Source organism: Hordeum vulgare, chromosome 3H (genome assembly GCF_904849725.1).
Source record: "Hordeum vulgare subsp. vulgare chromosome 3H, MorexV3_pseudomolecules_assembly, whole genome shotgun sequence".
NCBI classification, from domain to species: Eukaryota; Viridiplantae; Streptophyta; class Magnoliopsida; order Poales; family Poaceae; genus Hordeum; species Hordeum vulgare.
This window is the reverse complement of record NC_058520.1, coordinates 620,729,558-620,747,368: the sequence shown is the minus strand read 5'-3', so window position 1 is coordinate 620,747,368 and position 17,811 is coordinate 620,729,558. Positions and strand designations below refer to the sequence as shown.

Sequence of the window (17,811 nt, the reverse complement as noted above, 5' to 3'; positions counted from 1 at the left end):
TTTAAGATTTGGAAACAAGATAAGATGGAACTATTTTTCATTTCACATGCAGGTACACACACAACACAAACACGTGCGGGCTCTAATTAAACACTACTCAGAGCTTGACTAGCTAATTAAGCTAGCATGCTTATTTCAACACGTACGTCGATACACTTCCTAATGACAATCACATAATCTGGCAACATGATCGAGCTTGACTAGCTAACTACTCCCTCCGTTCCTAAATACTTGTTGTTGGGGAGAACTAGACTAGTTCTCCCCAACAACAAGTATTATGGTACAGAGGGAGTACCAGCTAATTAAGCTAGCTAGCATGCATGATTATTTCAACATCACATAATTAACACGTGGGTACACTTCCTAGCTACTGACATGCATGCCACGTTGACCTTGCTTAGACCTAGACCGTTGACCCTACGCATGCATGCATGCAAACGTACTAGTACTCGGTCACGATCACGGATGGATGCAGCCGCCGCAGCCGTGACCGATGCCACCGCCGAGTCCACCAAGCCCGCCGCCTCCACCGCCGAGGCCACCAAGTCCACCGGAGCCGCCGCCCACACCGCCAAGCCCGCCCCCTCCACCGCCGAGGCCACTAAGTCCACCGGAGCCGCCGCCCAGACCGCCGAGGCTACCTGCACCACCACCGCCGAGCCCACCCCCACCGAGCCCGCCCGCGCCGCCAAGTCCGCCAACGCCTCCCACGCCAGCGAGTCCACCGACGCCCCCGATCCCTCCGACGCCGCCCCCGACGCCACCGAGGACGCCGCCGATGTCACCCACGGCTCCACCCAAACCGCCTACGCCGCCGTAGCCTCCGCCCAGGCCGCTGCCAAGGAAGGTCTTCTGGTCGCCGAGGCCGACCGGCGCGGCCGCCACCGCAGCGGCGCTCTTTGTAGCCTTGGCGGTGGTCGTTGCAGTTGTCTTTGTAGCCTTGGCGGTGGCAGGGACATCTCTCGCATCAGCCGGTGCTAGAGGTACCACCACAAGGAGGAGGAGGAGGAGGAGGGCGACGAGCTGGAAGCGGCACGCCATTGCGGCAGGAACGGTGCTCCACCTCGCCATTGATGGAGCTAAGCTACCCAGCTAAGCGGAGTGGCAAGGAGTATAGAGAGCCTATATATAGAGACGGATGCAGCTAGCCACAGAGATCTCGAACTGGAAGTGAAGCTTGGTAATTAATGGAGGAGGCACCGCGCAGGTGAGCGGCGGGCGGGCGGGCGGACGGCCGGAGTAAATGGGGGGGGGGGGGGGGGGGGGGCAAGGGTTGCTGCTACCGCAGAGCCATCAGTAAGCATTCAGTAGCTAGAGCGGCAGCAGAGTTCACGAGTGACATCCTACTCGTTTGCAAGTACTCCTACGTGCTTGCAGAGCTTCCATTAACTCACTCACACCATGCATGGAACGACCGATCGAGCGAGCTCGCTGCTGTGCATGCATGCATGGAGGAGAGGACGCGTGTGGCCGTGCACGGACAGCTGATGCACCTACCACCGCCATGCCGGGCCGGGCTTCCTTCTTCTGCGCGCGGGTCTAGCTGCTTAGAAGGCCATGATCTGTCACCCATGCAATGCAATGCGGCAGATCAGCAGAGGGGCACGGGATCACGGGAGGGCACTGTGCGTTGGTTCAGACTTCAGACGCTGATATGATATCTACGTAAACTAGTCTGTCTGGGTGATTTAATGCCTTGTCGGATTTAATACCAAAATATATACGGCAACTGAAAATAATTTTAGGATCCGATTGATTTAGTTGGAGATGGCAACCAGTAGAAACCTCAACTTTCTACTGTGGAGAGCTGTACAAGCCAAGCGTCAGCGCTGTGTATCTTGAGAGGAAGGCTGGAGAATTCTCGAGGAAATCCACTCCGGCAAATACCGCTTTAGGACAATAAGCTATATTTATTGATGCTGGCTCACGGCGACCAAATAATGCATGATAAACGGGAAGACGTCCCCAACCACACACGGTAAAAAAAAAGCCATAAGGCATGTCAGGTCGTAACTGACGGCATCGTTACTTTATGTTACCTCTATCGAGGGCCGACTATAAACCTTCCGTAAAAACATGTCACGAAAATATTCAAACCTCACATATGGTCATACTGGTCCCAATTGTTAGTAAAAGCGCATATGATTTTTTTTCCTAAGAGTTTCCTCGAAAACTGTGACACAACAGTTGTAATTAAAGTGTTCAGAGTGACACCTTTGTTAAGAGCCGCGCTCGAAAAATAATGGCACAACAGGAGTTAAAGTGCTCAGGCAATCCATTTTCCGAAATTGACGCTCCTGAATACCTCTTTTTCCGAGTGTCACTCTTTAAAACGAGTCAATGTCCTTCTGTTGAATTCTACTTCTTATCGAATCCCTGGCAACTGAAAACACAAGAAGAGTGCATTTTCGACGAGCACTGGGGGTATATGTATCCTTGTGGGCTAAACCCAAGGGGTTGTGAAGTTGTGTATATGTATCCCCTAAGGACTAAACCCCGCGGTTTATATGGACACGAGGGGTATCTAGGCTTACATCAATGTTGGTTATCACCTATGCATTATATAATGCAGAATGGGACCCTCCATTCTTGGAGTGCATGCCATGTTGTGAAGTCTCCGACAGTATCCTAGATCTTCACGCCTTGTTGTGAAGTCTCCGAAGTCCTTCCTCCAGGGTGGGCGCGCCTCCATCCTGGCTCACATACTAATTCACCTCGACGGGGACCCTCTAGTTCGGGTCTCCCTCAGCAGCCCCCGAACTGGAGCCCCAAAGGACCACAATACAAAACCAATCCCGTGGCCAGGTTGTGACAACTTTTTGTTGAATCATCATTTATATGACATCATGCTTATCGGTCATAACTTACTTGAGCCGTGGTTCGGGGCACCACTTGATATGTCATATCAAAACATAGACCGCACCCCACATTTTAGGGGATATCATCAATCAAGGGTTACTCCTCACGCGGTCACAATGGCTCGATCCTGCCAAAATGTGGCGATTTCACCGGCGCGGTCAAAGGGTCTGCTCGTCGTCAGAGCTGTCCTCGCTGCCGCTCACCTCCTTCTCCTCCTTCGTTGGTAGTCCGACTATTTCTCGGGCCGTCCGATTCTGCTCGCGGGCGAGGGCGCGCGTGTTCCGCCGCTGCCGTTTCTTCAAAATGTGGGCGCAGATAGCTTCCTCCTGTCCGGTCGCCCGTGCTGCCGCATCAACTGCCTCCGCCTCCGCCATTTCCTCCGCGAGATAGGCCTCGGCGATCCTTATCCTCTCCTTCCCATGGCAGGCAGCCCGTTCCCGGTGGGACTCGAAGTCTGTGGGTCCGTTCGATTGATCAGCCCGTCGGGACATGGTTGATCCCGCCCCAGAGGAATCGAGCACGTGTTAAGTGGACGCTATGGAGTCGCGGCGGACAGATCCTCACGTCGGCCGGGCGTTGTCCTCGCGGGAGCAGTGTAGTGCAATGCGAACCGCCATTGCCTCCCCCACTCCGCACGGGACGACCCCTCAGTGGACAGATCCGGATTGATCGGAGTCGGATCCGCTTGAGGCCATGCCGGAGAAGGACGGAGATCGACGGAGGTGAGCTTGAGTGGCGGATGAGAGTGGAGTGAACTGGCCAGAGTTTGGTCGTGCCAACGGACGAATACGAATACATGTGGGATCGATGCGGGCCAGGCGGGCCCGGGCTTTCTATATTTGTCCCATATTTGAGCTGAAAATGGAGGGTGCCGGTTAGCCCGGACGTTTGAGTCGTGTTTAAAAGGCCCGTCTGAATTAAAATTTTGTGACCGGACAGTGATGAGACGATCTGCTCATGCGTTCGAGAAAAGTTTGAGGGCTCGGACTAGATTATTTGTGTTTGTATTTTCCAATCCAAGGTCCGACTAGATGCAGTCGGATTCGAACGGGTATTTATTTACTCCCCTATACTAGAAGAGAAAGGTTCCAAATAAAACTAGAAGAGGGACACAAACCGGAAACCGCGTCCGTTTTGGAAATGGAATACCCAGCAGAGGATCAATCTTACGCCTTGGCCTGCGTTGAGATTAGATTAGATTAGATTAGATAGAAGAAGAAGAAGAAGAAGAAGAAGAAGAAGCGCATACATAACATAATATACGATCCCACGATCGATTGGTTGCGCGGAAGTAGAGTCGATCTGCAGGTGCAGAGAATCGGTCAAAGTCAGACCTCAATGGCGGATCAGCTGGGAGATTCGTCGTAAGTTCATTCTTCCAAGCGCACGCAGTAGGTTTCTTTCGATTCGATTTCAAGGAAAACATCTGCGCCCACTGCTGAATTATTGTTGGCATGTTGTGGTTCAGGCACAAGGAGAATTTGCCAAAGCACCACCATCCTGCTCAACCTGCTGCTCTATCATTATCATCCGCTGCTTCCAGGGGGAGGTACGCAAGGTAAACAACTGCTGCTGTATCACCCGCTGCTGTACTGTACACACCTCTCTCTCTCTCTCTCTCTCTCTCACACAGAGAGAGACACCAACGCTTCATCATAGAAAAAAAAATGGAAAAAACATTCCTATGGCATGATGATGATTCTTCGATGCATTATAGGAGTCGAGCTGGGTGGGCTTCCAAGGAGAGGAGTACCCCATGCATCACGAGCCGAGCTGGCTGTGCTTCCATTGAGAGGAGCACTCCTGAAGGTGTCAACATGGATGAACATGGATTTAGATTTCGCTTCACTTTCCCTCGACCCAAATATGAGTACGGCACCCTGGATTTCGGCGAGGACGACCAAGATGAGTGCTTACCGAGGCAGAGGAAACCTCCCGAGGTAAGGAATGCACTCCGTGAGAAGAGAGTCGCGTTTCGGCAAAAGGCCGCACGCCACCACGCCAAGGTAGCCCTGCGTAAATACAACACAGCAAACAACACCAAGGTCTCTCTCTCTCTCTCTCTCTCTCTCTCTCTCTTAAGTGGGTGTGGGTGTGTGTGTTAACCCACAGTTGTATATATGTTGTAATAACTGTACTTTTCCATCTTGTTTTTTCAGTTTGAGCTGGTGGAGGTACGAGTGATCCGTCTGTTTTGGGAGTTTGGAGGGGGCTGCATCCATTACAACTTCACAGCTAAGCCAGAGGATCATCATCATTCTGCTGATGCTGACAGCACCAAGCTTTTCTTCTCCGAGGTTGACAACCCTTTCCATGGCGAGAATGATGTGCTCCTGTGCTGCATTCTTGGGGAAAATGATAATGGTACCTAGCTACTTGCCACAGAGATTCTAATTTAATTTCCCAGACCACATCCTGGATATGATACAATATGTCCATGCAATAAACTCGTTGAAACTAGCTAGTACTCCCTCCGTTTCAAAATATAAGACCTTTTAGAGATTCTACTAGAAGACTACATATGAAGCAAAATGAGTGAATTTATATTCTAAAATATGTCTATGTACATCCGTATGTAGTTCATAGTGCAATTTCTAAAAGGTCTTATATTTAAGAACGGAGGGAGTACAATCCTTGTCATTTTGCATGCCTCTCCTGCATGCTACATGGACTGCCTAACTAGTGTCACCTTTCGCAATCCAACATCCTGCAAATACAATGAATGTGTGTTGAAACTATCAGTTATTTCTCTACATTATGTCCCTGCTGCTTTAATGGATGTAAATGTACATGAAGAAACAGTTAAGCACAACTTCCAGCCATTTTATTTATTTGTGTTGTACTTGTAATATTTGTCTGACTCTTTTTATGTGTGTCTATGTTTTCTAGGGCATTGCTACGGCTGCCAAGGCTTCAAGCCAACCGTTGTTCACCCTAACAGCCACGCATATGGCGGTGGTAATACTACGTGCATTGATTTTGCTGGTTCAGACGGCAGCTCAGAGAGTGATTAACTCACAAAATCTTACAGTGGTCGAGCTCGATCGGTGGTTGGATTTGGCTTGCACGGCTAATCTTCCAGTGTGTTCTGTCTTAGCTCTTCTTGCCAAGAAATTTGCACTTTTGTTGGTTAATGCCTTTCTTAAATAGGAGTATATTTGTAGTGAGTTGGTGCATAAAGTTAAACGAGGACATGGGAACTGAAACCCGAGATTTATTCGCTGTATGTTGCAAACGTCTTTTTTGACATCTTTTATCTGAGATAAATTATTATCTTGTGGAATTGATTTATTATTTCTGGATATCCTCTTGTTTTTTAGTGAAGAACGTTGAGCATTGCTCTGCGGTAAGAGAAGTGTAAAATGTGGACTTATCAGAGAGTAGAGGGGCAGATTGTGAGTGTAGAGGGGCAGCGGAAGCGACCAAAACAACCAGCTAGTTCTTTATAGAGATTTCAGCGAACACCTTGTGTGTATTTCAGAAATATAAACCATATTATGAAATCCATTTCTTTACCAAAAGTTATATCACGAGGAGAGAGAGGAAGAGCGACCCCCCACGACAACAGTCGACGTTCTTCCTCTCGATAGAAATTTCGATCGTCTGTGCTGGTCGCTCCTCCCTTCGTCCCCACGTGCATTATCAAAATTTCTAGCATGCATGGAAGAAGGAGGAAGCGACCTCCACAACAACGGCCAAGATTATTCTTTCTGATATTCCGACCGTCGGTGATGGTCGCTTTCCCTACTTCTCTCGCGCATTATATCAAGGTATATATCGTGAGAAGAAGAAGTCAAAACAACCCCCACGACAATTGTCGGTATTCCTCCTTCAAGAAATAAACTGAAAGCCACACAAATAGCTTCGATAGACTGAAAGTCAACCCTAAGCATCAGTCAATTTTACATATCATATGTTTTGCCGGAATGTCGTTCAATTCTTATTTCGGTAAATCTCGGGCCCTCGGTAATTCCTACTTCATAGTAAAAGTCTTGCTGAAATACACGATTTTTTTGACATGACCTATCGAGCATCTGAAATTTCCGGGAACGAAAATGAATCAGCATTCCGACAAAACATAGGCCACTTTGAGGTGTTCCCTGCAAAATCATACATACGCCCAAAGAGACAACCAATACATGTCCAAATATCATCGACTTTTAGCCGTCGACAGAATTTTTAGTGACATGAGCGAAGGAGAAGGAGGAGGTGGACATTTAGCTCACCGACTCGACTCGAGACGAAGTATAGCCAGCTCCAAAGACAGTCACTCCATGGAGAGACGCCACACTAGAAAACATGCATATTGCACCAAGTGAAAATTTAGATCATCAGATCTCATATAGCATTCTTTGATGACAAAGTGATAATGACATAAAAATAATCAAAGTGTCCAACACATTTCTATATTCAAAACGCCTATTCACATTTCTATATTCAAAAAATCTATTCAATACCTGCAATATTTAAAGGTATTTTCTATTCTATTACAAACTTCTTTACGGAAAATTTTCTAGGCTAATTTTTATTGAAAATTTTATATGCTATTTTTACTGAAATTTTTCTATATTTATTACAAATTGTTACTGATTTTTCTATTATATTACTATTATTTACTATTTCCCCTATTATATTAGTATGTTTACTGAATATTTTCTATTCTATTGAAAATTTGGGGAACCCCGGCTTCCGCTTAGTAGTTTTGTATTGAAAATTTTCTATTATATTTTTTAACTGAAAATTTTCGATTTTTTACTGGAAATTTTCTATTCCATTATATTACTAGTTTTTATAATTCCTTTTCTATTATATTCCAGTAAAAAGAAACATCGCCCCCTCATATTTATTGTTGAACTTTGACCATAAAATTAATTAATAAATTATGAAAATTATATACTCTATAAATAATGAAAATTATATACTCTATAAATTATGAAAACTATATACTTTATAAACCGTGGCATGACTATTCATTTTTTTTCTTTCAAAAAATGTTAAAGCCATATACTCTATAATACTAAGCTTTCTTGTTTTAAAGAGCCACTTCAGTTGAGGTATCTAACTCTAACTGGAATTGGATCACTTGATTTTAACCCGGTCTACAATTTCTCAAAGTCATCACATTCAATTTTTCTATACTCCCTTCATAAAGAAATTAATAATCTAACGCTCTTATATTGATTTACTGAGGGAGTACCATACACTAGTGAGCAGAAAAGGATAAAAGACAATGCACCACACTAAGTCGTGTACAATATTCACGCGAATGTGTGTGTACGATTCTTCATAAGTTTTCTTCTATTGTAGAGGACACCTTGAGATCCAGCTTATAAGGTGGTCTTCACTTTCATCCCTCTGCGGTGTGTGCGTCTAGATTCACGGCAGAATTTTTCAACGGGCCTTACAACCAAGAATGACTGGCCCATGGTAAGTATGCATGACAGCTAGACATGTGCCTTCACAACATTGGGATGCATTTGCGTTGTGACAGTTCTCTGTTATTTTAGTCAAAATTTCACTACTCGATCTTCAATTCAATACACTTAATAATTACTTAATTAAGTGCCACTATTAAATGTTTTTTCTTTATTTTAGACTTCTTATCATTTGCGGAACCCAGTTTCCGTTTATGGGGACCTCGTCAAAACTTAAATATTTGGCATATTTTAGTCAGTTTTTTTATACTATTACTAACTATTTTTGGGTCCCGTAGCGATGTGATTGTTAGGGGAACCTCGGGGTCTGCTTAAGGAAACCTCGTCAAAAGTCGCAGATTTAACATATTCTGGCCAGTTTTCTATGATATTACTTATTGTTTTTGGTTCACGAAGTAATAGGAACGTTAGGGGAACCTTGGTGTCAACTTATAGGAACCTCGTCAAAACTCGCAGATTTGAAATGTTTTGGTCAGTTTTCTATGGTATTACTCACTGCTTTTGGGTCCCGCGGAGATGCGAATGTTAGGGGAACCTCCGGGTCAGGAACCTCGCCAAAACTCGCGGATTTGGCATATTATGACCAGTTTCTATGCCATTATTCATTGTTTTTCGGCCCCGCGGTGATGAGATGTTCGGGGATCACCGGAGTCGAACCTCGCCAAAACTAGCGGATTTGGCATATTCTGGCCAGTTTTTTTATGCTATTACTAACTTTTGGTTTCGCGATGATGTGAACTTTAGGGAATCCCAACAGGAACCTTTCCAAAACTCGCAGATTAGAGATATTTTGGCTAGTTTTCTATGTTATTACTCACTGTTTTGTGTCCAGCGAAGATCGAATCGCTCGACGAACGCCGGTTTCTGCTTACGGGTACCTCGCCAAAACTCACAGCTTAGGCACATTCTGGCTAGTTTTCTATGCTACAGGTTATTTTTTTTGGGCCTGGCGATGATCCAAAAGTTCGAGGAACCCCGGGGTCTAATTACGGGAACCTCGCTAAAACTAACGGATTTGACATGTTTTTGGCCGGTTTTCTATGCTATTACTCACTATTTTTGGGTCTAGCGGCAGTGGCGACGTCTGGGGAACCACGACGTGCTCTTATGGGGCCATCGCCAAAACACACAGATTTGGCATATATTCGCCAGCTTTATATGTTATTACTCATTGATTTGTGTACAACGACAGTCAGAATGTTCCTGGAACACCGACTTCTACTTTCGGGTATCTCACCAAAATTCACAGATTTGGCATATCCTGACCTGTTTTCTATGCTATTACTCATAGTTTTTGGGTCTCACGACGATTCAAATGTTCGGGGAACACCGGGGTCCAGTTACGGGATCCTCGCAAAATCTAACGGATTTGGCATGTTCTTACCAGTTTTCTATGCTATTACTCATTGTTTTTGGTCTAGCGGCGTTACAGACGTTTGGGGAACCCCGGGCGTCCGCTTACGGGGATCTCGCCAAAACTTGCAGATTTGAAATATTTTGGCCAGTTTTCTATGTTATTACTCGCTGTTTTAGGTCCACCGACAATCAAAACGTTCGAGGAACACCGGGTGCTGCTTACGGGCACCTTGCCAAACTCACAAATTTGACATATTCTTGCCACTTTTCCATGCTATTGCTCGGTGTTTTTGGTTCCCGCAGCGATGCAAATATTAGGGGAACCTCTGGGTCCTCTTACAGGACCTCGCCAAAACTGGCAGATTTGGCATGTTCTGTCCAGTTTTCTATGCTAGTACTCACTGTTTTTGGGTCCCGTAGCGATGTGAATGTTAGGGAAACCTCGGGGCCTTCTTAATAAAACCTCAACAAAACTCACATATTTAGCTTATTCTTACCATCCTTCTATGCTATTACTCATTGTTTTTGGTTCCCGAAGCAATGGGAACGTTAGGGGAACCTTGGGGTCGTCTTAAAGGAGCCTCGTGAAAATTGGCAGATTTGGCATGTTTTGGTATGTTTTCTTTGGTATTACTCATTGCTTGTGGGTCCCATGGAGATGAAATATTAGGGGAATCTCTGGGTCAACTTATAGGAACCTCGCTAACACTCGCGGATTTGGCATATATTGGCCGGTTTTCTATGTATTACTCACTGTTTTTGGGTCTAGCGGCAATGCGAACGTTTGGGGAACACCGACGTCCTTTTATGGCGACCTCGCCAAAACGCACATGTTTGAGATATTTTGGCAAGTTTTCTATGTTATTACTCATTGTTTTGGGTACAATGACGATCGGAATGTTCGGGGAATGCCGACTTCTACGTACGTGTACCTCACCAAAACTCATAGATTTAGCATATTCTGGCCAGTTTTCTATGCTATTACTCACTGTTTTGGGGTCCCGTAATGATCCAAACATCCGGGAACCCGGGGGTCCAATTACGGGATCCTCGCAAAAACTCACGGATTTGTTATATTCTTACCATTTTTGTATGCTATTAAACACTGTTTGTGGTCTAGCGGCGTTACACACGTATCAGAACCCTGATGTTTGCTTACAACTACCTCGCCAAAACTTACAGATTTGACACATTTTGACCAATTTTCTATGTTATTACTCTCTTTTTGGGTCCAGCGATTATCGGAACGTTCGGGGAACGCATGGTGCTTCTTACGGGTAGCTTGCCAAACTCATAGATTTGATATATTCTTGCTAGTTTTTATGCTATTGCTCGAACTTTTTGGTTACCGCGGCAATGTGAATGTTAGGGGAACCTATGGGTCTTCTTATGGGAACCTCGCTAAAACTGGCAGATTTAGCATGTTCTCGTCAGTTTTCTATATTATTATTCACTATTTTTGGATCACATAGCGATGCGAATGTTAGGTGAACTCGGGGTTTGCTTAAGGAAACCTTGTCAAAACTCACAGATTTAGCATATGCTGGCCAATTTGCTATACTATTACTCATTGTTTTTGGTTCCCGAAGTAATGGAAAGTTAGGGGAACCTTGGGGTCATCTTATAGGAACCTCGTCAAAAATCGCAGGAATGTTTTGGCGAGTTTTATATGGTATTACTCACTGCTTTTGGGTCCCGTGACGATGCGAATGTTAGGGGAACCTCCGGGTGAGCTTACAAGAACCTCGCCAAACTCATGTATTTGGCATATATTTACAATTCTCTATGCTATTACTCATTGTTTTTGAGTCATGTGGCGATGCGAACGTTAGGGGAACCTCCGGGTCAGCTTACAAGAACCTTGCCAAAACTCGCGGATTTGGCATATTATGGCCAGTTTCTATGCCATTACTCATTGTTTTTTGGTTCCCGCGGTGATCAGAACTTTCGGGGATTCCCGGGGTCGAACCTCGCCAAATCTAGCGGATTTGTCATATTCTGGCCAGTTTTCTATGCTATTACTAACTGATTTTGGGTTCCACAACGATGTGAACTTTAGTGGAACCCCGGCATCCGCTTACAGGAACCTCTCCAAAACTCGCAGATTTGGCATATTTTGTCTAGTTTTCTATGTTATTACTCACTGTTTTGAGTCCAACGATGATCGAATCACTAGGGAAATGCCGGTTTCTGCTTACGGGTATCTCGCCAAAACTCACAAGTTTGGCACATTTTGGCCAGTTTTCTATGCTATAGCTCATTTTTTGGGTCCGGCGATGATCCAAATGTTCGGGAAACCCCGGGGTATAATTACGGGATCCTCGCTAAAACTCGCAGATTTGGCATGTTCTGGGCGGTTTTCTATGCTATTACTCACTGTTTTTCGGTCTAGCGGCAATGCGAACGTTTGGGGAACCCCAACGTCCTCTTACGGGGCCCATGCCAAAACATGCAGATTTGCATATATTCGCTAGTTTTCTATGTTATTACTCATTGTTTTGGATACACCGACGATCGGAATGTTCGGGGAATGCCGACTTCTACTTACGGGTAGCTCACCAAAACTCACAGATTTGGCATACCGTGACCAATTTTTTGTGCTATTACTCATAGTTTTTGGGTCTCACGGCGATCCAAATGTTCACGGAAATGCGGCGTCCAATTACGGGATCCTCGCAAAAACTAACGGATTTGGCATATTCTTACCAGTTTTCTGTACTACTACTCACTGTTCACGTAACAGACGTTTGGAGAAAAAACCCGGCGTCCACCTACGTGAACCTCGCCAAAACTTGCAGATTTAGCATATTTTGGCCAGTTTTCTATGTTATTACTCACTATTTTGGGTCCACCGACAAACAAAATGTTCGGGGAATGTCAGGTGTTGCTTACGGGCACCTTGCCAAACTCACATATTTGCATATTCTTTCCAGTTTTCTATGCTATTGCTCAGTGGTTTTGGTTCCCGCGGCGATGCGAATGTTAGGGAACCTCTGGGTCCGCTTACGGGACCTCACCAAAACTGGCAGATTTGGCATGTTCTCGCCAGTTTTGATTAGCTATTACTCATTGTTTTTGGGCCCCGTAGCGATGCGACTGTTAGGGAAACCTCGGGGTGTGCTTAAGATTTGTCGTATATTGGTCGGTTTTCTATGCTATTACTCACTGTTTTTGGGTCTAGCGGCAATGCAGACGTTTGGGGAAACCGGACGTCCTTTTACGGGGACCTCGCCAAAACATGCATATTTGGGATATTTTGGCAAGTTTTCTATGTTATTACTCATTGTTTTGGGTACAGTGACGATCGGAATATTCGGGGAACGCCGACTTCTACTTACGGGTACCTCATCAAAACTCACATATTTGGCATATTCTGGCAAGTTTTCTATGCTATTACTCAATGTTTTTGGGTCCCGCGAATATCGAAACATTTGGGGAACCCTGGGGTCCAATTACGGGATCCTCGCAAAAACTAACGAACTTGGTATATTCTTACTATTTTTCTATGCTATTAAACACTGTTTTTGGTCTAGCGGTGTTACAAACATTAGGGGAATGTGACAGCCCGATGGCGACGTTCCAGAAGATTCCCCTTGTATTCCGTCTTCGTCGTGTGTCTATTTTCTTTTGTCGCATCATCATCGCATCATGCGCATCATCTGCATTGCATCAGCATCTTCGTTGCCGCCCGTTTTCAAAACTTGCATCCGTTGTTAGTTGCCGGTTCTCGTCGTTGTCCGTTCTGAGCCCGACCAGACACGCACGCGCCCGCGGCATCGTTCGAACCCTGTTTTAAAAGTGTGCGTAAAACTTTCTCTGGTCGGGGTGAAACTTGGCATGCGGTCGTAAGTAGTTATAGCTAGGCCGCCTGTCGAATTTCGTCGCGATCGGTGTCTGTCCGGTACCCGAACGGTCGACCGTAGCGGCATCGTATTCGGCTACCATCGGACGTCTATCGGTGTTTTAAAAATCGTTGCCGCGCCGCCCGTTCTCCCTCTCGTCTCCGGATATCCCCTCTACACGTCTTCGTAACCGTTCCCGCGTTCGGAATCGTCCGAATCCGACCGCACGGTTGGATCCGGAACGCAATTCCGGGTAACCTAGCCCCCTCATTTGTTATAAATAGACCCCGTGTATATTTTAGACAGCCACCCCAGCCCCTGCATCGATTTCGGTGCCAAACCCTAGCTGCCACCTGGTCTCTCTCTCCTCCCTCCAGCCGCAGCCGCCACGGGCCCGTTCAGGCCCATCTGGAGCCCACCGGGCCCGAACCTCAGCCGCCGCCGCCCCGAGCTCCCTGCTCCCGTCGTCGAGCTCCACCGCGCGTGCCTCCCGCGCCCCTAGTGCTGCTCCCCAGCACGTCGCCGGTCGGTGCGCCCCGCCGTCGCCTCTCCCTGCCCGCAGCGCTCGCCAACTCCGACCGCCGCTGATCCTCCCATGCGCGCCCCTCGCCGGAGGTCGCCGCCCTTGGGAACGGACGGATCCGGGTGGATCCTGGCAGGATTCATTCCCGCCACCGGTTCCTCCCCGACATCCCCTCGCCAGTGAGCTCCTTCGCCGGTTCCAGTCCCGGTCGCCGCCACGGCCTCGCTCCCGGGAGGACGACGAGGAGCCCGCTCCTGGGCCGCGCCACCAACCGCCTCGCCCGCGTGGGCCAGGAGGTGCCGGCCCACCTCGCCAGGAGGCTCCCCAGCCGACCCAGCACCGCGTGGGCTGCTCCCCTGCGCCAGCAGGCCACCCAGGCCGAGGCCTCCTGCTCCCTCCCGGCCAGGCCGACCCGAGCTGGCCCAAGGTGAGCTATCCCTCCCTCGCCCCAGCACTCCTTAGCTATCATGCACCCAATGTTATGCCCATTTAGATTAGGGTTGTTTTTGTGAGAAAATATTATTTCCAGAGAATAGGTAAATATTTAGATGCCCGTATCTTTTTATCCGTTAGTCGGATCGAGACGTGTAATATATGGTTTTGAGGTAGTTTTGCGCGTAGATCACGATTTCACAACTTGCATTTTTGTTTGATGGGGTTTGCCGTGCCAAATGCTTAGATTTACGTGCTGTCCCATTAGAATATTGCCCGTGTTTAATTTTCGTGCGTGCCCGAATTGCTCGTATGCCGTAATAGAAAATTCCATGTTTTAGGAACCATTTTTCCTTGTATTTTAGAGCGGTCATTTCTATTTTTGCGTGTAGGGATTTGTCGTTAGTTTATTTTTTTCGTGTATAGGTTATTATCCCGCATTTACGTGTGGCAATATTTTTGTTGCGCAACCCCACATATTTTATATGTTTTCGGGGTAGAAAAATCCATGTGATTTTTCTGTGTAATTAGTTTTAGCTTTTGAGCAAGTTAGTTCGCGCGATATTTTTCCATGTTGCCCTCTTGTCATTTTCGTAGGATTTATTCCGTGCTTCGTTTGACGGAGTTGTCAACTAGAGAGTTGATCTTTGATGTTTAGTCTAGCCCCTGGTATTTTTGGTTGCAATAGAAATGCATGTTTAGGTGTGGTTTGCTTGCTCTCAAGTTGCTAGAAATAGTGCTGATTTGGAGGTGCTGAAATATTTCTAAGTCTGAGTTCTGTTATATTTTGTTGCTGTCTTGTCTTGCTTCTATCTTGTGATCTGTAGCTCTTTTGAGGTTGGTCCAATGGAGTTAGTTGTAGCCCTTGAGTTTCTCTAGCTTTTTGTGAATTTTCAAGCCATTTAGAGTCCTGTAGCTATAGGTTTTTCTGCTGTCATTATGGCTTCAGATAAAAAACTGCACTTTCATGAGGTGTAATTTTCACTAAGTCTGAAATAGTGTGTGAGATGCCATTTTGTGACTTCTTTTCCTAGTGTTCCATGATACCATACGAGTTGTTGTTGGTTGTATGTTTTAGTGCTTCTTACCCTCTTTCGTGTCATGCCTTGGTTGATTATATTTGAGTTGTGTAGCTCGTAGTTGTGGGGCGTAGAAAATGCTATGTGGCTGATTTTGGCAGTTTGTAGTGATTTCTTGTTTTGCTCGTAGATGTTGAACCGTAGCTCCGATTTGATCGTGTCCTACATGAAACTTGCTTAGAATCTTGTGTAGTTTCATTTTCTCTTGCTGGTTGTATGTTTTGAAGTGCTCGTGACCGTCGTTGCACACATATTGCATTCATGTCATCATATCTTGCGGTGTCCGTATCTTTTGAACCGTAGCTCCGTTGGAGATGTTCTTTATGTGTAAATTGCTTGAAATGACGCGTAGAATCACGTGAACCTATTTATTTTGCTGTTTAACAACTAATTAAATGTGTTAGTTCAGATCTGGACAGAATTGTAAATTAACATATGAGGTCGTTTTGGAGGTGCTATATGTCATTTCCGACCTCATTTAAAATGCCTAGATAGGTAGATTAATTGCGCTTCACCTCTTGCCATGTTTAATCACATTTAATAATGTCGTGTATCTAATCGGGATAGAACTAAATAAATAAACGTGGAGTTTCGTCAATATGCAACTTGTTGCATATTGAACTTCACTTAATATGTAGTGTGTTTGTCGTGGATTGTCATGCCGTGACTTGCATCTATTCAGCTGCTCATGCATCATTTGCGTTGTGCATTGTGAGGTGAATTCCGTGTGTTGATTTGTGTTTCCGGTTTGGTTCGTCTCGATAGAGTTCCGCAGCGTGCCGGATTGTGAGGACCCGTTCTACTACGTTTGTTCGTCTGCTTCACGGAGGCGTTCTTCTTCCAAGCGGGATCTCAGGCAAGATGACCATTTCCCCAGATACTATTACTATCATTGCCATGCTAGTTTTATCGCTTCTATCGATTATGTCTCGTTGCCTACCACATGTAAAATACCAGCCTCTCAACAATGCCATGAAACCTTCAACTGTTCACAACCTAGCAAACCACCGATTAGCTATGTTACTGCTTGCTTAACCCTGTGTTAGTGTTGCTAGTTGCGGGTGCAGTTGCTTCCATGTGATAACATGGGTTCCTTGTTATATCACCACATTAATTGCTATTTTAATTTAATGCACCTATATACTTGGTAAAAGGTGGAATGCTCGGCCTTTTCTAGTCTGGTGTTTTGTTCCACCTTTGCCTCCTTAGTTTCGGCTACCGGTGTTATGTTCCATAAATGAGCGCTCCTAACACGATCGTGGTTGTTATGGGGACCCCCTTGATAATTCGTTTTAGATTAAAGCTGGTCTGGCAAGGCCCAACATTGGTACTACATTTGTCTAATCACCTAATAAAATTGCATAGGGACTTTCCGGACCCCGAGGATAATTTAATCAACCCCCGGGCCAGTGCTCCTCATGAGCGTTGGTCCCACCTGAGCGATGTCCGGCGCCCCTCTGGTCACCCGGAGGTTTAGCGATCCCGACGTCTAGCTCATCCATCATCCCGTCGGGCGGCCTTGCTGGATTAGTTTTACCTTTGACGAGATATCTTGTGCATCGGGATTCCAGTGATGCTTTGGGTAATCTCAGAGTTGAGGTTTTCCACTAGGGAATTCGACGAGATCGCGAGCTTCGTGATTGAGGATTTCTATGTGGCTTGTGGTAATTTGTGATGGACTAGTTGGAGCACCCCTACAGGGTTAAATCTTTTCGGAAAGCCGTGCCCGCGGTTATGTGGCAACGTGGAAACTTTGTTTAACATTGGTTCTAGATAACTTGAAGTTAACTTAATTAAAATATGCCAACTCTGTGTGTAACCGTGACTGTCTCTTTCGTGAGTTCCTTCTCCGATCGAGGACACGGTGGGGTTATGTCTGACGTAGGTAGGTGTTCAGGATCATTCAGTTGATCATCAGTAGTTCACGTCCATTACGCGTAGATCTTCCCCCTCTTATTTCTTGTACTCGTAAGTTTAGCCACCCAAATATATGCTTAGCCGCTGCTGCAACCTCACCACTCAACCATGCCTCACCCATTAAGCTTTGCTAGTCTTGATACCTTTGGAAATGAGATTGCTGAGTCCCCTGTGGCTCACAGATTACTACAACACCAGTTGCAGGTACATGTAAAGATTACTTGACGCGAGCGAGTTGATTGTTCATTTGGAGTTGCTTCTTCTTCTTCTTCTTCATCGATTTAGGATGGGTTCCAGGCCGGCATCCTGGGATAGCAAGGATGGACGTCGTTCTTCTTTTCTCGTTTGTTTTCGTCCGTAGTCGGACC

At 46.0% G+C, this 17,811-nt stretch overlaps 1 protein-coding gene across 1 annotated transcript; it reads right to left on the bottom strand.

The window, feature by feature from the left end:
* On the bottom strand, nt 1-1,084 carry LOC123441256 (acanthoscurrin-1-like). The gene has a single exon (XM_045117743.1). It carries the CDS (start codon nt 1,069-1,071, stop codon nt 460-462), a length of 612 nt encoding a protein of 203 aa, XP_044973678.1. The 5' UTR covers nt 1,072-1,084; the 3' UTR covers nt 1-459.
* Nucleotides 1,085-17,811: the final 16,727 nt, after the last annotated feature.

Excerpts from the sequence above, each read along its gene's own strand:
- LOC123441256 (XM_045117743.1), bottom strand. The coding sequence starts at position 1,071 with ATGGCGAGGTGGAGCACCGTTCCTGCCGCAATGGCGTGCCGCTTCCAG.